The sequence below is a fragment of the Aristolochia californica genome, unplaced genomic scaffold (genome assembly GCF_029961685.1).
Source record: "Aristolochia californica isolate CCGP_79_NKW_82.1479 unplaced genomic scaffold, dmAriCali1.0.hap1 SCAF_9, whole genome shotgun sequence".
NCBI classification, from domain to species: Eukaryota; Viridiplantae; Streptophyta; class Magnoliopsida; order Piperales; family Aristolochiaceae; genus Aristolochia; species Aristolochia californica.
In genome coordinates, this window is record NW_027182290.1 from 4,391,145 (window position 1) to 4,412,319 (window position 21,175).

Sequence of the window (21,175 nt, forward strand, 5' to 3'; positions counted from 1 at the left end):
AATAATACTCTATTATAGTTAATGGAATCAGGAGCTTTCTTAATTGCATCCAACTTCTCTTTATTTAAAAATAAATAAAAAATGTTAGTTTTTGTCTTCCTTCTTAATTCTCATTGAACTTATATATGCTGTTGTTCTAAAATTTTAACTGGCTTGGTGTATTAGCAAAAGCGATTTGATAGTTCTTTTTCTATCTTTTGGAAATTGAGACCTTCTTGTGTGTGAACCTTTGATGTCTTAAATTCACTCATTGGATGATATATTCTGTTCAATAATACTTTATTATAGTTAATGGAATCAGGAGTTTTCTTAATTGCATCCAACTTCTCTTTATTGTAAAAAAAAATAAAAAATGTTAGTTTTTGTCTTCTTTCTTAATTCTCATTGAACTTATATCTGTTGCTGTTCTAAAATGTTATCGGGCTTCTTGTATTAGCAAAAACGATTTGATAGTTCCTTGTCTATCTTTTGCAAATTGAGACCTTCTTGTGTGTGAATCTTTTATGTCTTAAATTCACTCATTGGATGATATATATTGCCTAAACCTTGTCAAATATTCATAGGTTTCTTTTAGGTCCTGACACAGATCAAGGAACTGTTTAGAAAATATGAGATACTATAAGAGAAATGTTCTGTATTATCCAGTGTGATTCGACCACTCTGAACATGACCTATAACTTTTTGTAAATCATTAATTTCTTTGTATTGAGGTTGAATTTCATCAGAATATTAGAAGAGTAGTGAAAGTGCAAACTTGCCAATGTTTTTTTTCTCTAGCAAACTATGTCCTAAGGTGTTTCTTGCTCCCTGCCTAAAGCACTGTCTTTTCAGCAAGGGTACCCTTACTACCAATACATGTTCCATATCAAGCAATATAAGGGATGTGATCAATTCTGAAGCACTTTTATTTGAGGGAGAGAGTGTGTGTGTGTGTGTGTGTATGGGTGTGCTTATTTCCTTTTCTTAGAAGTTTTTAAATTTATATATAAAAAAAAGGAACGGTATATTGGACTAGAAACTATTGGGTGCAGGGTACTGGCTCGAAGAGACACCGCTGTATTGAAAGACAAGGGTCGTTCCCATTTGTCACAACGTCATGTACCTTCCTCTAAGAATAGAGAATTTTGATAAAATAAGATTAGGCCTAAATTTTATAAGAATGTTAAAGGTCAAGGGTATTTGTGTAATTTTATTTTAGGATATTGTGTTATGAAATTATAGTTAATGTAGAAACCTCCCTAGGGAGGTACATACAAGTTCCTACTTTAGCACTTTTGAATCTTTTGATAATCTTGCTTTGTCCTTTTCTATCAATGTCATTAAAGTGTTCCCCCTAAAATTTTTAATCTTTGTAGGCATTGTTCTCCTTATTGCTGATAAGTATCTTAAATTATGTGTAAGATTTTTTTTGTTTGGATTTTTTTCTTTTCTTTATGTTTTTAATTTGTAATTTTGTTTTTTTGTAGAAGTAAAAATGTCAACACCTCCTTGATTGACATCAATAATTAACATTAGTTCTAGTGTGGCCATAAATAGTGACTCAACTCCACCAGAGTCACTACCCTGTGTCATAGAAGTGGGCCCAGATGAAATTACCATAAATGAGGATGAAGGTGACTCTACCCGTACTTCAAAAAGACAAAAAAAGTCTCATGTGTGGTTGGAATTCAAAGAAGTATCACTTAATGGTACAAAAAAGGTTGAGTGTGTTCATTGTAAAATCAATTTGACTGTTATTAGTAGTGGAGTGACTACACATATGAGTCGACATTTGAAACGTTGCCCTGGTAGAAAAGTGGTAATGAGAAAACAATAAACCTTAAACTTTCAACAAGTGGGAGTGGGGTCTAATGTTGATGAGAGTCCATCTGGACTTTCTTTTACGGATTTTGGAGGACAATATGATCAAACTAAAATAAGAGTACTCATTGCTCATTGGATTCTTATGTATGAGCATCCATTCATGATAGTAGAAGAGGAGGGATTTAATTTTGTAATGAAGATGGCAAATATGAATTATGAGAAAATATCCCGTAAGACCATTAAGAAGGAGTGTATGGAGGTGTATGAGGCAGAGAAAAAAAAATTGATTTTTTTTAAAAGAGATTAACAAGATTAGTTTTACCACGGATCTTTGGAAGTCCCAAAATCAAAAGATTGAATACATGGTTATTATTGGGCATTTTATTGACAGTAATTGGAAGCTACAAAAACGTGTCTTGAGTTTTGTGCATGTTTCTCCTCCTCCTCGTGGCGTTGATATAGCAGATGCTATTTACGAGTGTTTGAAAGAGTGGGAGATCGAAAATGAAGTTTTTAGTATTTTAGTTGATAATGCTTCATATAATGATGTTTGTATGAGAGTTTTGAAAGAAGATTTTTCAAGGAAAAATTTTTTGGTTTGTGGTAGAAAGTTGTTTCATGTGTTAAACTCCTAGGCAAGAGTACTTCCCCGGAGGTCACCCATCCTAGAATTACTCTTACCCAAGCTCGCTTAACTTCGGAGTTCTGAGTCAGATACCTAGCCAATACAATAGGAAAAGATTAACCGTTTAAGGTGTAGAAAACCAAGTACCTAACTCAGACCACAAACTCTAACAAGAGTGGACGAAACCACTCTGACACCCACCCCGCCCATTCTGGAGCCGCTTCTCACGGGATACGAACGCGGGCCGTGGCGTGCCTAGCTCTGATACCATGTTAAAGTCCTAGGCAAGAGCACTTCCCAGGAGGTCACCCATCCTAGAATTACTCTTGCCCAAGCTCGCTTAACTTCAGAGTTTTGAGTCAGATACCTAGCCAATACAACCCAAAAAGACTAGTCGTTTAAGGTGCGAAAATCCAAGTACCTAACTCAGACCACAAACTCTAACAAGAGTGGACGGAACCACTCTGACATCTTGTGTGTTGTTGTGCTCATATTTTGAACTTGTTAGTCCAAGATGGTCTTATTTAGATTAAGGAAATCATTGATAATATGTGTGAGAGTGTCAAATTCATAAATCTGTATGAGGCTAGACTTCACACTTTTTCTGAAATTGTACAACAACTAGAACTGGGTGAAAAGAGGTTGGTTATTGATTGTCCAACTCGTTGGAACTCCACTTATGATATGTTGTCTTCTGCATTAAAATTCAAAGATGCATTCTCTAGATTTAAAGTTAGAGAACCAACTTATGATTGTTTGCCAAGTCTTGATGAATGGGAAAAGGTTGACATGGTGTGTGAGATTCTAGAAGTTTTTAATGCAATTACTAATATAATTTCTGGGAGTGACTACCCTACTTCTAATTTGTACCTTAGTGAGGTCTATAGGGTAAAAGAAGTTCTGAATTTTCATTAGGACAATAGTTAGTAGAATGAAAGATAAATTTGAGAAGTACTAGGGTGAATGCAATTTATCGATGGTTGTTGCTTCAGTTTTGGATCCAAGGGTCAAATTAAGGTTGATCGAAATGTATTTTCCAGAGATATATTCTAAGGAGGAAGTTACAATGAATATAAATTTAGTTCGACGCACCTTATATGAGATCTACGATGAATATGTATCCTTATATAATGTGGATATTATAAATGAAGAGATTGCTTCAAGTACTAGCTCTATGGGTGTTACCACAAGTCGTAGGCCTTCATCAAGTTCAGGTTGGTCAAAGTTAATGGATTATGTGAAACAAGTGGATGTAGTTAATTCACCAAGATCAGAATTGAAAATTTATCTTGAAGAATATGTATATGGTTGTGAGGGAACTTCACAATATGATTTTGATGCTTTAGAATGGTGGAAAGTAAATCATATTAAATTTCGGGTATTATCTAAGATGGCAGCAGACATCCTTGTAATTCCCATATCCACAATACCTTCAAAGTCTACACTTAGTGCTGGTAGTAGAGTAATAGACTCATATCGTTCTTCCTTGGCACCAAATACAGTTCAAACTTTGATTTGTGGTAGTGATTGGGTTCGGGCTCTTCACGGTGTAAAGAAAAATCAAAAGGTGAATTTCTTTGATTAATTATTTATTATAATATTTGTTAGTATATTTTTTAGTTTTATTTATTAAAATTTTGTTTTATGATTACAGCCTGAGAAGAAGAGTGTAGAGATAATGCTACCAGCTACATGATTTTTTATGTTTTCTCATCATGGTAATTTTAATATTTTTAACGACATTAAGTAACTAGTAGTGGAAGAGTATTTTTTTATCTCATAATAACTAATTTTATTTTTTTATTTTTGTCATAGGTAGATATTTTGCTCATGTAGGGACGTATATTATTTTCTAGCATGAACAAAAACAACTATAGTTTTTAAATTTATAATGGATTTATAGTTTTTATTTGGGTGATTGTAAATTGATAGTGATATTTTACTTAATTTTGTTATGTTTGATTATTGTATGGAGTTTATTCATAATGTTATGCAGTGTATGGAGTGTTTAGACCATTTTATGGGGTATATGGAGTATATAAATAACTTCATTGAGTGTTTATGGAATGTATAGATAATTTTATAGAGTGTTTATGGAGTATTTATGCTAGTATTATGTATATTAATTATGTCCAATTTTAAGTAGAGGTCATGCCAAATTTTATACAGGAATTATATATATAGATTATGCTCAATTTTAAGTAGAGGTCATGACCAATCTTATATATGTATTATATATATAGAGAGAGAAAAAAAAAAAAAAGAGGTTATACCCAATTTTATGTAAAATGTATACATAATTTTATATATAATTTATTTCATATATATTTTTAAAAAGTTATAAATGTATATTGAAACTCAAGCTCTGCTCGAACTTGGTTAAATTTTTTGGGTTTGAGATAGATAATAATTTTAGTTTTGAGAAGAGGCTCTGCCCAAAATATTTAAATCAAACTCGATTCAAAATCGGTATGTCCGGTTCGGCTCGATGCCACATTCTTCGAGAGTCTACGTTTTTTCTGTGTCACTTTTTCGGAAGCTTCCACCGCACTCTGGAGAGAAATTCGAAGCGGAGCTTCGGCAAGACCAGTACCTTCTTCTCTTCACCTATAAATCGAAGCTCCATCTTCGATCCTCCAGCAAAATCGACTCTGTACCTTTCTATTCCGACCTCCCACCCCCAGCCAAAATCAAATGGATGTTCGATCGTTCGGTCTCGAAAACCCACTATTCTCTACAATTCAGCATCTGATGGATGACCCGGAGGAGATGGAGAAGGCGTTCAATGCTCCAACGCGAATCTTCGTCCGAGACGCCAAGGCCATGGCCTCCACTCCCGCAGACGTCAAGGAGTATCCTCTTTCCTACTCCTTCATCATCGACATGCCCGGTCTCAAGAGCGGCGACATCAAGGTTCATGTGGAGGACGACAACGTGTTGGTCATCAGCGGTGAGCGGAAGAGGGAAGATGAAAGGGACGCCAAATATATCAGAATGGAGAGGAGGGTCGGCAAATTTATGAGGAAATTCCCTTTGCCGGACAATGCTGATACCAACGCCATCTCGGCCGTTTGCCAGGACGGTGTGCTAACGGTGACCGTCCAGAAGCTCCCACCGCCGGAGCCTAAGAAGCCCAGGGTCATTGAGGTGAAAGTTGCTTAGATCGAGGAGGGAAATGGGTTTGATGTTTTAGGCTATGGAAAGCTCTGTTATGTCTTCTTCAATAATGAGCTTCTTTGGGTTTTTTTTTTTTTTTTTGTGGTGGTGTGTGCGACTCGGTTATTGCTTCTTCTCAGTGTAGGGCTGTTTCGTATTCCCTCGATGTGTAGGTGTTCTCCCAATTTCTTTTGAGATGGATGTGAAATAGAAGTGAAGATTCTATATGTATGTGAAGTAGATGTGGAGATTTTTTATGTAGGGAAAAGTGGGTAGTTCCAGTTGTCTTTTGCCTATCTACCGAGAAAATAGTAAGGAATCAATCATTCTGTGGCATCTGACCAAGACCAGCACTCTGATGGAATTGGTGCTGCAGCCCCTGATCTCTGTTCCTTCCATGGATCATGCCCAATGGGATACAGGGTTTTGCAAACCAAGCAGAAAGAAACCATCAATAAGGGTTCCATTTCCATCGACAACAGAATAATTATAAACCAAAATCTTTTTTAGAAAAATCAAAAGAGAATCCAAAAGGTACAAGTCTGAACATGAAACTCAATTTCTAGGAAAAATGGAAATGTAAAAGGTTTTGCTTAAATCAAGAGTGGATCCAATGCTCAAACAAGCCTAGAGGTTCCAATGACTTGCTCATGTAAACACATCATATTACCTTATTACCTAAAATAGATGCATTAGTTACTTCATTGTACACTAACCAAGTATTGCGGGAGTAATTTATCTCACTTCATTTTGGACTAACCCCCCTAAAGGAAAACGCCTCTCGTAATTTCTTACGGATGATCTGATCGTAAACACCAGTGCCAAGCTCAAAAAATGCAAAATAAATTTCATTACCCCTGATGAATTTGGGATGCCCTTCCCTCACACAAACTCCGCAAGAAAACAACAGATCCAGCCAAGGAACAGACAACATTGGCTGCTACGCAACAAAGAGGAAACAAAATTGATCGGGCATGTTTCAACCGATTCCAGAATTCTAGTTTATATATGGAAATCCCACCAAGCGCCCCGCAGATCCAATCCAATCATCATCCCTCAGGCGATCTTCACCTCGATCGTCATCGGCTTCTTGGGTTCCGGTGGAGGCAGCTTCTCCATCGTCACCGTCAGAACTCCGTCCTGGCTGACGGCCGTTATAGCATCCGTGTTGGCATTATCTGGCAGCGAGAACTTCCTCATGAATTTGCCCACGCTTCTCTCCATTCTCACGTAGTTTGCCCCTTCCTTCTCTTCCTCTCTCTTCCTCTCCCCGCTAATGACCAGCACCTTGTCGTCCTCCACCTTCACCATGATGTCGCCGGACTTGAGCCCAGGTATGTCGACAACGAAGACATACGAATTGGGGTACTCCTTGACGTCCGCGGAAGTGGAAGCCATGGCTTTGACGTCGCCGATGTAGGTCCGCGTCGGGACATTGACAGCATTCTCCACCTCGTCGGAGAGGTCGAGCATTTGGTGGATAGTTGAGACTACCGGACTCTCGAACCCAAACATCTGCAGATTCATTTTTTTGGATGTTGATTTCTTTGAGATTGAATGATCGTGAAGACCCGCTCTCTGGATTTTCAACCTTAAATTTTTCTTTCGATGATTGGATGATGTGAGTAACCGACGCTCCGCAATTTATAGGCCAGGGAGCGAAGATTCTGGTCGTTTCGGCCACGAGAAAGTCAGCTTGTTTCTGCCCTCTCGTTCTTCTACATCAATCCCGAAGGTCGTGGAACGTTTGGAGATCGACGAGAAAGATGACAGAATTACCATCTGTCCATTTGATTGAACGAGTGTATTTTCTTATAATTTTACATATCCAAAATAAGATATTACATTTAAAATTATGGATTTTACATGTCCAAGCACGGAAGGGTTTATTTGAGTAGCATGGCCGGCATCGATAACCCATCACCAAACCAAACGTCCTCCACGACTCCCTCTCCATTAACGAATCCTTATTAAAGAACAGAGCTGAAAACAGTTACAGCAGGAAGACCCACGTAAATGAGAAGGGGGCGAAAAGCATGAATTGAAATTGGACGACGACAACATCTCTGACCAAGAGAGCAGAGCGCTATTAGCTCTTCTCCCACGGATGAGTTCTGTAATTTATTTTCTCCTACGATACTTGCTGCTTTCTCTCTCTCCCTACCACCTAGTTACTGGGGAAGCTTATTCAGCTTGCAGTACTGGTAATCCTTGTACTTCTTAGTCTTATATTTCGCGGGATTTTCGTCGCTAACAAACTCTGGCAGGGGGCCGATCACCATCTCCGGCGGCGGTGAGCAGAAAACCGGCCACGACATCCTCGTCTTCTCCTTGTTCACTGTGGTCCTGTGTAGCACACTCTTGTACCTACCATTGCTCAGTATCTGGAAAAAAAAATATAAATATAAATATATATATATATATATATATATATATATATATATATATATATATATATATATATATATATATATATATAAAAATATATATATATATATATATATATATATATATATATAAATATATATATATATATATATATATATATATATATATATATATATACACACACACATCATCAATCTTCATGCAAATTTACTGTCAAAACCCAGTTTCTTCTTTGCTTCATCATAGCTTTGAGAGTGTATACTGACAAACCTCAATCTGGTCACCGATGTGGACAATAATGGCATTGGGGACGTATTTGGCGTCAAACCAGTGATCATCTTTAAAGACTTGAAGGCCAGGGACGTCATTAGGCACCAACATTGTCACTGCTGACATATCAGTATGGGCAACCACCCCTAGAGCCAGATCAGGCCTAGGGCAGGGAGGGTAATAGTTGATCTTCAACAGGTACTCCATATCCTCCCCACCCACAGCGCCCTTTAGGACACCCCCTTCCAGTCCCAGTCCCAGTGAAAGACTGTTGAGCACCTTCTCCACCACCCCTCTCATGTACTGGGCATACTCTTCATTCGCCTCCCTGCAGGTCTTGGAATAAATTAAATCTGCATCAAGACTGGAGGGAAGGAAAGAGACAAGTACTGAAAAGAAGATACCTGTAAGGAGATTTGTTGGGCCAGACGCTGTAGTTGATGCGGGAAGGCGGCCAGATGTTGTGGAAGAGAAAATCCACCCAAGCCTTCTTCCCTTCCAAATCCTTCTGCAGCTTCGTCCCGTACCCTTCCAGTGTCTCGGCACCGGGCTTTATCGCGTAAACCTCCTTCTCCTCCTTGGGTAGTTCAAAGAACTCCTTCCCAACGCACTGCAGCTTCTTGATAAGATCTTCCGGAATCCCATGATTGATCAGCTGGAATATGCCCCACTCGGTGCTCGCCTTGGCCATGTTCTCCACCAGGCGTTCCTGGTTGGGATCAGAGAGGTCGATGGTGGGGATCTCGGGGACGGAGCCGTGGAAGGTGGTGGTGCCTGGACGTTCATGCTCCGACCGGATGAACTCGGAGGGAATCACGTCTTGGTAGAACGCAGCAACGGACTGGACCCTCTCGACCTCCGTCATTGTTGCCAGTCGAGGGGTTCAAGAGACTAGGGACGGTGAGGTTCGTGGCTGAGCTCGAGTTGCTTTAATAGAAGGAATCCCTGTGGGCGAGAGAGAGAGAAAATTGACGTGGGTGAAGGTAGTTCACAGGAGGCACCAACGACTATATCATTAATTTCTAAGTTTGTATATGCTCCATTATACCATTATACAAGCAGAAAGATACGAACAAAAACTCTTACCATTGGGTGTTGCCATTAATTTAAAACTTCAAACAATTTGGTGCGAAATATACGAAACGATATCTTAGTCATCGGATTAGCGGTTATCTCTGATCAGATGGTCGGACGACTGAGATAACCATTTCACATGTTTCACCCCGCTGATAGCTGATTCACATGTTTCCCCGTGATTGCTATTATTGAAAGGTATACAAACAGAAATACAAAAACAGAAACTTCTACCGTTGGGTCGTTAAAGGTCACACTCCAATTATTCCACAAATCGGAAAGTCAAGACGAGTCTTAAATGATGGAAGAAGAGAACTAACGAAGATCCTGTCAGACATCAAATTCTGGGTAAATGGCTAAAAACTTTTTAAAGCAAACAAAGCTATTGCCTTGCTTACTGACAGTCCACCTAAGGGATCAGAACTCATGGTGGGTAAGCTACCAGAACGAGGACTGAACCACACCAACCACGAAACAAACATCATATGATTTGTTTTCCTATTCAGAATTCAGAGCTGAAGGAAAATATATTGATCCAGTCCTTTGAGAATCCAATAAAGTTGCAGACAAATGTAATCATCACTCTGAACAACTACTTGAGAAATGATTTTGAGACTGGAGTAGCAAGCAGGACCCAAGTGTCTGCTGCAGTTGATAGGGTAGCTGGGTTGCATTTTAGCCTCCGCAGCAGGAGCCGCATGCAGGAAGTGAACCTGAAAATTATATGGTGTTTGGTGTTTTAACTGCTTGGTTATATTCCAGGAAAACAAACCAGAACTTGGTAGATATAAAATACCACGGACATTATCCAATCCACGAGGTGGCTGACGAGGTCCACTGCCATATGGACCACTCCCAGGACCTCCTCCTGGACCACCATCCCATTTCTTGCTAGAACCCGAGCTTCTCTTGTAAGCATCTGACTTTTCCATCTAAGCACAAAAAATACAGGGTAGGAAAAAGGAATCTCCTAAGAAAATGTGATTTTAAAAATCTGATAAATTTGAGCAAAATGAATTGCATTTTCATACCGAGAACATTGTCATAAAGAAGACACCGATGAAGTTGATGATGGACCAGAAGAAATCAGTAACTGTGCTCAAGCACCAGATAGATCTCTTGGATTTTACAACACCTGGAATTTTGACATTTAGAAACAGAAATCTGGCAAATTTTGCATGATAGAGTTCCATTTCTTTCACTTACATCAAACCAAAAATGTTAAGAACAACTTCTATATGCTCCTTTAGTCTTAGCCAACTAGAGATGAATAGGAACATGACACCTAAGATACTCTAATCTATATGCTTATAAATTTTCTTTTACATTTTTTTCTGGTGACCGATGAAAAAGTCGTACTGCGTAAAGAAATACAACTATATCTTTTTCTTTTTTATGTGAGGGTATACATATACATATCTAAAAACTAGGAGTAAGGATTTAAGTTTGAAATTAGGTGCACCCACTGCTTTATTGAACTATTGAATTTGAATTGAATGACTTAAAGTTTAACTTTTCTTAGTCAACATGGTGCATTTATCATTGATGTTCATTCTAGATCTTTTTACTTATTTTACATTTATTATCATTTTTTTATTTTTCATCTATCAATCTATCTATCTATCTATCCATCTATCTATCTATTTATCTAATGCAAGATTATTTACATAGAACAAGTATGGAGCAAAGTGATGCCATTCATAAGCACTCTCAATAATAATGAAATGGCCAAAAAGGCTAATGTGTCCACTGATGAAGCCTATGCTCCATAGGCCATTTTTTAAGCCAGATAATGCAGCAAAAAAAGTAAGACACTATTACGCACAACTTAATAGGAGGAAATAAAATCTCACTAAACAACAACATCATCCATCTGTCATGAACATATGATATCATTTACTTTTTTTCATTTCATCACCCCTTTTGAGTAACAAGTAGATGTAAGAAACAAATCTTGTTAAGCTGACCCTCAATCTGCATTCTTATTAGTCTCTAGTATCTTCGCTAACACTTGGAGCACATACATTTATCCATACCCCTGATTTGCATCCATACTTTTAGTCTGTGACCAACCATCTCTGTAGTCTTTAATAAATTTATACAGTCATAACAACAAACATCAAAAGAGATTCTTGCATATGACAAATTAGTTAACCAGTGATAAGTCAATGATAATTCTGAAACTGATCATGTATGTAAGCCCACCAGCTCAAAAGTACAATTTCATCTCCACTCACTGTATTCAAACCACTTACTACATCTTCTGGCAAAAAAAATCTTCCTAATACCCACTAAGGTCCCTATAGAATATACCATACACTTTTAAAATTTTTGATAAAAACCATGTGAGGCAATCATTAACTAGTTTGTTCAAGAAGGTTCTCCACCTGGTTGAGAGAAGAATAGGTTCCTACACCATTTGATAATCATCTTTTCTGCGGAAACTCACCTTTGCAAGGCTATTCTAACTACATTTAACATGGTGTAGATCTCCAGCTCTCTTTTACCTTAAATTCGCGAGTGCACGGAAATCTTTTGTTCTGCAGCTTGTATCCCTCATTTATTGTATAGATCATCATATGCTCAAAAAAGTTTACATTGTTACAGTGCTTACAGCTCTGTTTTCTCTTATTCTTCACTTTTTAATAAGTTCATGTCTGGACTCCTACCATACTCTAAATCAAGTATCAACTTCTTCCATAGATAAAATATTGAACATCAAAATTCCACCCCCACAATTCTTTGATTCACTTATCTTTCCATTTCAACTCTCAAAGTAAGCTCTTGCATGTAATCTTCTTTTTTCACATAAATGGTTTTCATAAGCCAAGCAAATTCTGGAGCGTGGAGATGGCATATCATTAATCTATGTCATATTATGTGCGCCATGGGGCTCAAATTGGCATCAATTTGAATCAGCCTGTACAAGATAGGTTTAATGACTTACTGGTTTTGACATATTAGATAGGTACCTAGTGCTGCCAAACAAAGATAATAGTCATCCTTCAGGAGACATTTTGGAGCAAACTTGACCTATACTAGACCCATTCTGAAGTAAAAAAGAAGAATATGAAAACCACAACAATAATGAATATATGTTCTAGTACCTCTATTTCTCATGGCAAGCATCATAAAGGAGATTGATTTTCCGTGTAATGGAGGTTTCTCCTCTAAAAAGTAGTTTCTGATTCCCAGGAGGTAGAGTAATAAACATAAAATGATTTTCAACTCATACAAATACTTCACATAACAACACCAAACTAAGAAATCAATCCCCTCAAAATAACTAAGTTAAAAAAAGAACTGGGATGCTCTCCCTCTCAAGGACTGACTTTCAACGTCATGGAAGCATGGGATTGTCACCCTCATCACGGATGACTTCATACCACTTAAATGGAATGAGTTTCCTATAACAAGAAAGAGAACAATTTCCTCAACAGCTACCCTCTTAATAGAATGATCTGATTTTCCCTAAAAATACTGCTACGGTATGAAGGGAAAAGGTCACGTGTTTCTTCTAAAGTGTCATCGCTAGATTTCACAAATCTGATGGTAAACAATAATATTTCCTAAGAACAGTTCATTTAAAATGCAGTGAGCAATTCAAACAGCAGGATTTCTAAAAGAAGCACGATAATTTGGAAGAGCCGAACAGCAAAGAAAATCATAACTGCGCAGGCTTCAAGCCTTCAGTCATAAATGATTCTTTTAAGCACGAAGTGAAATATAAAACATCTTCCATATTATATTCATCCAACATAATCCAACGCCTTCGACAAGGATAGTTCAACAAATTGAAACAACACCCAATACCACCGCAAAAAGCTCAAAGAGAAACCGTAATTCGAGTTGGGGAAAATATTCTTCGAAAAATCAGGTAAAGATGAGATGGAGGAAAGGGAATCTAAATTTTGTAGCGACCGACAGACCGATGAAATAAAATTTCAAAAAGAGAAAGGCCTTTCAAATCGAATTTGGAAAGAAAACCGAAGGAATTCTTCGCAGTACCTTTTTCGACGTATGCCATGAGGGGTCAGCCGAGAATGTGGATTTGACAGGATTCTCTGCTTCGAAGAAAATGAAATAAATTGAGAGCCAAATAAGCAATCCGGTGCTTAATATCGGATGTTACCAGAACGCCAAGCGAAACTTCTACGGAGACTTACAGTTCACGGGTTGAAGGTTTTTCACAGGGATATAAAAGTTAGGAAAACGGCTATTATACTGTTCATAGAAAATAATTAAATAACTGCTTTTCTCAAGAACAAGAACCCTTCTCATGAAGATTGGGGAGATTTTTTCAGTATTATTTTTTAAAATGTTTATGAAAATGAAATAATAATGATTTAATTGGATCAGTTCGTGATCGGGTTGATTTTATTAATAACATTACTTTATGATAAGATTTAGATTATTTTACTTTTATATATTTATGATATATCTTCCATAATCCATATATCTTTCATCCGTCAATTTTTGTTACGTAAAATAATAAAAATATTTAGCGTGATCTTGCAGTTTCACAAGAAATAAATATTTCGAGTGGTTTGAAAAAAATATTTTATGTCCACCTGGTAATCAAAAGAAAATTTACAAGAATGCAAGCAAGAAGACACATCTCACCCGGAGTACATTCAAGATCAAGTATCTGTCTTGGAGTTCTCTACTCAGGAATGATTGTGGGAGATCACTCCAATAAGGAGATACCAATTTCCAGCATCGCTTTGCAATTTGGGATGAACGAACCAACCAGTGACAGGTTGAGGCCTCTTACGATCATAGTAGAGCCATGCTTTGCCAAAGGATGAGTTGGTTCATTTTGCTGTGTGAAGGCGATCATCGCTTATCACTCGTGTTGATCAAAAGCTTCTCAAGTGAATATTGAATAGATACGGTAAGTAATTGAACTGCAGGAGAAACAGAATTCAACTTAGGACTTTCAAGCCAAGATTAATGGAGCTGATAAGCTATCATTTGAAAAAAACCAAGAAGGTATTTCTTACCTGCTTTTGTGAAAAGATCCAATCTTTCTGAATTCCTAGATTTGCAGCACTGCTTTTTCTCAGTCATTTCTGCCCATTTCTCTATATCTTCTTTCAGTTCCAATATACTGCTTTCTTTCTCCCAATTCCAAACTCTTCTCAGAGCCGATAATTTAATCGACTTGCCAGACTTAGTTGCATAATGAAATGAGTTAGAAAATTTTCAAATCTAGCTACTAATATATGAGATAATTAGAAATTTGGATGAAGAACATATTGAAATAAAGGTAAGTTTAGTGTTCAAATTTTTAAAAAATCAAAGTAAATAAAATATAATCTGACAAATTCCAAAGATCAGTGCTCTTGGACAAACCAATTTAAACAATTACTAAGTTTGCCCCTCTCAGTGAGGGCAAACCGCAAATTTTACCCAAAAAAAGGCACGGGAAACTGTAGAGAGAGAAGAAAAACACAGGAAGACAAAAAAATACCTCTTTCCCATGGATTTCTCCATGCCCATCATGTAAATATAAGGGTTGGTCAAGAACCATCAGGGCTGTCCCAGTATCAAGAAAACCAGCTTTTATCATCCTTTTCAAGGTTCTAGCCTGATACCTCTTCCCTCTAGAAGAAAGTAAAAGGAATTTTCAGATCTTCCAGAAATAATTGTGTAAAAGAAATCCTAGACTTTTCTTTTTGTACAATGAACAAGCCAAGAGAGACAAAGAACAAGGATGGAGGAAAGTTGTCACATGGGGAACCGAGGGAAACATACAAGTTAAATAACTAGGACATGAAAGGAGAAAATATGTGTACAGCAAAAAAGGGGGGGGAAGTCTACTAAACTAAAGCAAAAGGATGGAGTCTACAAAAGGGAGATGTCAATTGATGTTCCATTTCTCAAAGTGAAAGAGCCATGTCATTGGCATCCCTCAGAATGTGTAGACAAATCATATGAAAATAGAGAAAACTATTGCTGTCATAGTTACAAACAACAATTGGAAAAAAAACTAGCAAATATTGAAAAGCTTAACACCTTGAAAGGATGTTGTAAGTGAACCATCATTGTCAGACAGAAGATGAGCATAAGCACTAAAATTTGTTCCACATAAGACAATGAAAGCAAACCTGCTCGGTTCCCGAAATGGTGATCGAACCTCAGGACAAGGTAATAAACCCACAAGCATAGCTGATTCCCCCAAACTAATGTGAGAAGGGTTCTTACCAAAATAAAAAGCGGAAGCTGATTCAATTCCATACATTCCATGCCCCCAATATATCTGCAGCATACAAATTTGTTTATTGGACTTTGCACTTGCATGGGGATCCAATATCAAACTTACCAGCAGATTGTGAATGGTCACAATTGATCTATAGATGAAAAAGTTAAGACAGAGAAATAAGGAGGTAGAAGATAAATATTGTTAAAACCAGGCTTTATCTTTTCTTTAGTCTTTTTTTTTTTTTTTAAATGCTGTTGCTTTATTGCATTTTTTAAATGTGTTTTATTGCAAATGATAAGAGAAAATATGTAATAAAAACAAGGGGAATTGCCCCAAGTTTACAAAGGAAAGGAGGACCCAATAGCAATATGCTGACAGGAAACTCCACTTTTAGCAAGAGAATCTGCAAAACTATCGGCTGAGCTAGACAAATGCTTCCATCCACTCTCCAAGAGGTCAGAAATTTTAATGGAGCACTGACGCCTCAGCTATGTGCTTCTTAGCAGAGAACTTCTTTTCTTTAAAGGAAAAATGTTGCATCTACTTTCTCCACTACATGGCCAAATAACCACTTTACCTATCCAGGCAATGATCTGATGTAATATAATTCTCCTGAAGAGGAGGACTACAAAGTTGCTACTTGTCCCGTATAGTATCTTTCCATTAAAAAATGCCTCCAGTATACTTCTAAAATGCTCACAACTTTGCAGAAGCCTTCTTACTTGTAAGTGATATGGTTTTGACGTTTCCCCTTCGCAGAAAGCTTCTATACAAAGCTTTCATGCCGTCTGTGTGAATAGTTCATAGAGAAACTCTACCAGATTTCTGAAGTCAGGAAGATAATCAATTTGGTTTCAGCCATCTCTCGTAAGCAATTTTTTTTTTTTTTTGTAGTCTCTATTCTTCAACTAAACATACTGTCGTTCTCGTTTAAAGGTTATGTCACGATCGTTCAAAAATGTCTGTACTCATCCATCACATGCCAAAATCTTCAATGATAAAAACCAAGTTTTAGGAGAACATCAATTAGTGAATTAGAGCATATTAATAGATAATAGCTATACAGAAAAAAAAACCTTACCATACTCAAATAAGCAAGAAGTATTTTCGGCTTTGACATTTGCCTCTCCAGTATCAAAGCCAACACCATCTCAATAACTTTTCTTGAGATTTTGCGGTCATTGCTTAAGAAGGCATTCTTTACAAGCTGCCAATGAAAGCCAGGAACAATTAGTAAGACATCAATAAGGAGAGTTGAGATAATTAGAACAAAGAAACAGGAGGAAAACTGAAACAGAAATGTTTAGGTCCAATCAGAAAATGAGCTTAGCTGAAGCTCCTTTGGACTTATATTAGCCAGCATAGAGTCAAACCCATCAAAGCCGTAACAGATATTACTAGCTCTAGGAGGAAATGACAATTTGGTACTACAGCTGCTTGCAGATCTCACCGCTGAGTCATATAATCCAGTGAAAATTGTCATTTATCGCAATGTAATAGAGCTTTTGCGGATTGCACATAGAGATAATTTGATTGATGGCTAGAAATCTTTTGCTGAAGCTACTGATTGGTGGTTTAACTTTAAAAAAAAAAATTGACTCTAAAGCATGATCCAACCACCTAATTAATTAGTTTCTTCTGGTTAAATGGTTATATTTTGTCTATGCAGAGTAGTTCTTGGGACTGAAAAACTAAAGCAGGTCGTGTACCTAACCGATTCGATATGAATCCAAAAAAGAAGCAAAAGAGGAAACAGTGCACGGTATAAAATCAGAGTTCACAGTGTCACCTGCTGCGTTATAGTGCTGCCTCCTCCATGGGCAGAGAGAGAAAGAATAGCTCGACTGATTCCAACTGGGTCGACTCCGCAATGCTGGAAAAAATTTCTGTCTTCGGAGGCGACCACTGCTTGCAGTAAATGGGAAGGGAGATCGAGGGCCTCCGCCTGCTCAGCGAGCGCGAAGAGGCGGTCCCATCGACGAGGAAGATCACGGGGAAGGAGAGAAAAAAGGAAACGAAGAGACAAACAAACAACCAGAACAAGAAAAAAAATTAGAGTCTGGGAAAAGAACGGGATGGTTCTCGCGTGACGCTGAGGAGGATGGATGGAGCAAAAGAGGGGTTTGACAGTGGCGACAAAGGGGTATTTAGTGGACTCAGAGCTGCAGTGGAGGAACTGGGTTTTTGCAGGAGTCCCTGATTTTGAATCTATTCTTTTTCTGTTACTTCCGCTAGAGGGAGAACAAATTGCGAGGCTCCACAGAGAGTGGTGATGGGCGACAAGGAGGAGCATGTTCAGTTCCACTACTCAAGTCGGAAAGAAGAAGAAATTCTTCCCCGACTGTCAGACTTGGGAAGTTACAAATGTGGAGAATTTCTGTAACACCTGTACAATACGGGAACTGTAGCAAACCAGTCACCCCTACATTTATGTTTACCTTCTTTGTATCCAATCCATGGCTTTCTTTGTCCTTCCTTGGAAACATTTTTTCCAATGTGATTCAAATCGCTGGAGATGGAACAGACATTTCTATTTTAAATTAATACGACACAGAATCATAGATATTTGATGTAAGAAAACATAAATTGATTGTGTTCCATGATGTCTACTGCTAGTTGTTGCAACACATACGACCGTAGATCAATCTTCATTTTTTTGTGGAAGTGCTTGTCCACCGCTTTGCTGTTACTTCTTCCTCTTCCCGTGATACATCGTCTTGTCCATTTTGAAATGGTGACACATATCTTCCTTAGGGGGTTAGTGCCCCAAAGTGGATTCTTGAAGATCAAGTCATGTCCAACATGAAGATCATGTCATGTCATGTTCATGAATATCAGGTAAGAATTTGTGTTAGGGAGGGGTTAGTGCCCCAAAGTGGATTCTTGAAGATCAAGTCATGTCCAACATGAAGATCATGTCATGTCATGTACATGAAGATCAGGTAAGAATTTGTGTTAGTGTTGACGACTTCATGTGCACTGGAAAACAGTTTCCAGTATTAGTGCCCCAACATGAGAAAAACATAAAAAACAAGAGAATTTTTAAACCTTTACGGTGCACTTAATTACAACATAATCCTTAAACCCCAAATTAGGTAAAACAACCATTATTACTACACGAATAAGTTATTGAATGTATAATTAAATATACTAATATATTTATTAATTGAATTAGATATTTTATTGTACATTAATATGGTAATTACATGAGCCAATGAAATACGTATATGATTAATTAAAAATAATAAATAAATAACATTATAAATAAAAAAAAGTAATACATTAAGTTATTAATTTATTCATAACATATGATATATTTTAACCTAAAAATGAATAATTTAAGAGAAAAAATTGATCTAATCATAACTTTAACACACTATATATTTGTACATAATATATTTTATGTATTATTAATTAATAATATATTATCACAAAATTTAAAACCATTGGTTTAATTAACTATAACAATCGGATAATTATGCCAAAATAATTTATCAAATATTTATTTTAACAATATTTTAATTATAACTATTAAATCACTATTTTAATATAGTAATTTATAAATAAAAATTATAAATTAATAATTTTTATGAAGATAGTTTAATTTTTCCTAACTTAGGAAAAATTAAACTATCTTCGTCTTCCTCAACAGCGAGCCAACAGGGCGACGGGGACGGCTAGGCAAAGGCAACGACCGGCGACGGCGGCAGACAATGCCGACAGAGGCGGCGCTCCGACGGTACGCCGAGAGGGAGAAGAGAGAGAGGCTGAGAAGCTCTGTAAATGCTCGACCTCCCGTGCTCTGCGGGAATGAGAGAGGGTTGCGGAAATGAGAGAGGGCTGCGGAAATGAGAGAGGGAGCAGAGAATGAGAGAGGGTTGCGGGAATGGAGACTAGAGAGGGTTGCGGAGACGAGAGAGGGCTGCGGGAACGGAGACGAGAGAGGGTTACGGGAATGAGAGAGGGTTGCAGGAAAATCGGAGAGAGGGAGACCGGAGAGAGACGGCGGTAGTAGAGAGGGAGACCGGAGAGAGACGGCGGAGACGAGAGAACGAGCAGAGAGCTTGGGCTTCACGGAGACGACAGAGGGCTGCAGGAACGAGAGTCGCTGTGTGCGGGAATGAAACGATTAAAATGAAAAAAAAAACAGAGACGGTCGAGCCAGAGAGAGCCCGCGCCAGAGAATCAAGTGGATGATTCTCAAAATCGGGCGGAAAGCACTTTCCGCCCGTTACTCTTTACACATGAACTCTTGGTTCATGTATATTCATGTACATGACATGAATTTTGGCGCCCCCTAACGACATCAGGACATGAACTGCGTAATGCGCTTGAATATCATGTCCTGAGTCATGTGCACTAACCCCCCCTTAGGTGGAGTGATGCCACATGTCATTGATGTGCCACCTTCTTTACTCGGTTGATACTCTCTTGCAATGTTTATATCAATTATGTGTTACCTCCTTTACTTATGTGACATTTAGGTGTCATTCTCTTTTAACTTGATTTTTACGATAGCCATGTATAATTGATTTCATCTAGGTTGTTGTTGGTTAGAGTTTGATCTCAATAATTAATTCAAATCTTGGCCAAATTTTTGACTTTGATTGTTGATCGTCTTTTTGAAAAAATCTCTATACTTTGATTACCGAGAATTTCAATTGAGACCATTGGTCAACTAGTAATCAAGTTCTTTTAATCGTGGTCATTGATCAATGTGATTGATTTGGACTCGATGATCAAATTCTTATATCTATATATTCCCCCTTCGAAATTTTGTTCATCAAGTGGATAGATAAGACTTGAAGCCTTTTTTTTAAAGCAACCAATGGTTCTCTTTGCCTGTCTACCATGGGTGACTCAATGGATCTTTGATAACTTGAAGAGTCGCAAGTTCACCTTGAATATCCTTTCGGTTAACTTGCTAATGTTTGCTTGTAATTAATGCCCTAGATTTCAAATTCTTGAATAGATGCCAAGTAATGGAACACTTGTGTGAAGTTCATTGCCTTAATCGGGAGAAGTATGTGATCTCTTTGTTTATTGAATCCCACGCAGAATTGATAAATCTAACCAGAACAAACATGGGTCAACATGACTTGTTGTAATTTCTCATGCCACCAACCATATAACTTTATCTCCTATAACTTTCAAATTCTAATCGAACTCAATTTCTAATACCACATTATCCACTTCCTTTTTTTTAAGAGTCTAACAATCAGAGATGATGCAAATACTCCTCTTGGCACCAAACTAAAGTTTCCAGACAGTACTTAAAATTCCACTTAGTTATCTTGAAACCTTATTGTGAATCAAGGAAGGATTCTATCAAGCATAAGGAAAGTTGCTTGTTGCTGCCATGTTAAAACCTTAAAACCAAGTTTTCGAAAAGTTGCTTGAGTACCAAAGGAAACTCATCAAATTATGGAGAGATAATAGGAGAGGACAACAAGGAAGGATTTTCAATAGAATTGACCTTTGGTACTTCTGATATTGATATCTTTCAAAATATAATACACGATCACAAACAATTTGTTGTTCAAGATACTAGACTAAAAAATCTTTAATTTTATACCCAATTTGACATACAAAGAATCATTCATGAATGTGTTTATGACTAGTTGATTTGCATCGTTTTATTGCAAGACCCTTGC

General features: G+C 37.5%; 5 protein-coding genes across 6 annotated transcripts; 1 reads left to right on the top strand and 4 right to left on the bottom strand.

The window, feature by feature from the left end:
* The first annotated feature begins 4,959 nt into the window (after positions 1-4,959).
* LOC137940508 (17.3 kDa class II heat shock protein-like) lies at positions 4,960-5,869 on the top strand. Its single transcript, XM_068785613.1, has one exon. The coding sequence runs from the start codon at positions 5,123-5,125 to the stop codon at positions 5,588-5,590; it is 468 nt and encodes a 155-aa protein (XP_068641714.1). The 5' UTR covers positions 4,960-5,122; the 3' UTR covers positions 5,591-5,869.
* A 575-nt stretch (positions 5,870-6,444) lies between these two features.
* LOC137940094 (17.3 kDa class II heat shock protein-like) lies at positions 6,445-7,443 on the bottom strand. The gene has a single exon (XM_068785015.1). The coding sequence runs from the start codon at positions 7,109-7,111 to the stop codon at positions 6,641-6,643; it is 471 nt and encodes a 156-aa protein (XP_068641116.1). The 5' UTR covers positions 7,112-7,443; the 3' UTR covers positions 6,445-6,640.
* A 93-nt stretch (positions 7,444-7,536) lies between these two features.
* On the bottom strand, positions 7,537-13,396 carry LOC137940093 (flavonol synthase/flavanone 3-hydroxylase-like). Its single transcript, XM_068785014.1, has 4 exons — positions 13,325-13,396; positions 8,647-9,187; positions 8,243-8,570; positions 7,537-7,968 (listed from the first exon to the last, which is right to left on the bottom strand). Exons 2-4 carry the CDS (start codon positions 9,105-9,107, stop codon positions 7,756-7,758), a joined length of 1,002 nt encoding a protein of 333 aa, XP_068641115.1. The 5' UTR covers positions 9,108-9,187; positions 13,325-13,396; the 3' UTR covers positions 7,537-7,755.
* Positions 9,681-13,410, bottom strand: LOC137940096 (uncharacterized). Of its 2 annotated transcripts, none has more exons than XM_068785016.1 (4): positions 13,325-13,410; positions 10,348-10,451; positions 10,120-10,248; positions 9,681-10,029 (listed from the first exon to the last, which is right to left on the bottom strand). In XM_068785016.1, the coding sequence occupies exons 1-4, from the start codon at positions 13,341-13,343 to the stop codon at positions 9,826-9,828; spliced, it is 456 nt and encodes a 151-aa protein (XP_068641117.1). In that variant the 5' UTR covers positions 13,344-13,410; the 3' UTR covers positions 9,681-9,825. The 2 variants fall into 2 exon arrangements, with proteins under 2 accessions (XP_068641117.1, XP_068641118.1); XM_068785017.1 differs by having other exon boundaries at positions 9,825-10,029; positions 10,113-10,248.
* A 452-nt stretch (positions 13,411-13,862) lies between these two features.
* On the bottom strand, positions 13,863-17,902 carry LOC137941845 (uncharacterized). Its single transcript, XM_068787442.1, has 6 exons — positions 17,311-17,902; positions 16,603-16,728; positions 15,427-15,578; positions 14,790-14,922; positions 14,320-14,488; positions 13,863-14,223 (listed from the first exon to the last, which is right to left on the bottom strand). Exons 1-6 carry the CDS (start codon positions 17,812-17,814, stop codon positions 14,153-14,155), a joined length of 1,155 nt encoding a protein of 384 aa, XP_068643543.1. The 5' UTR covers positions 17,815-17,902; the 3' UTR covers positions 13,863-14,152.
* Between the last annotated feature and the right edge of the window lie 3,273 nt (positions 17,903-21,175).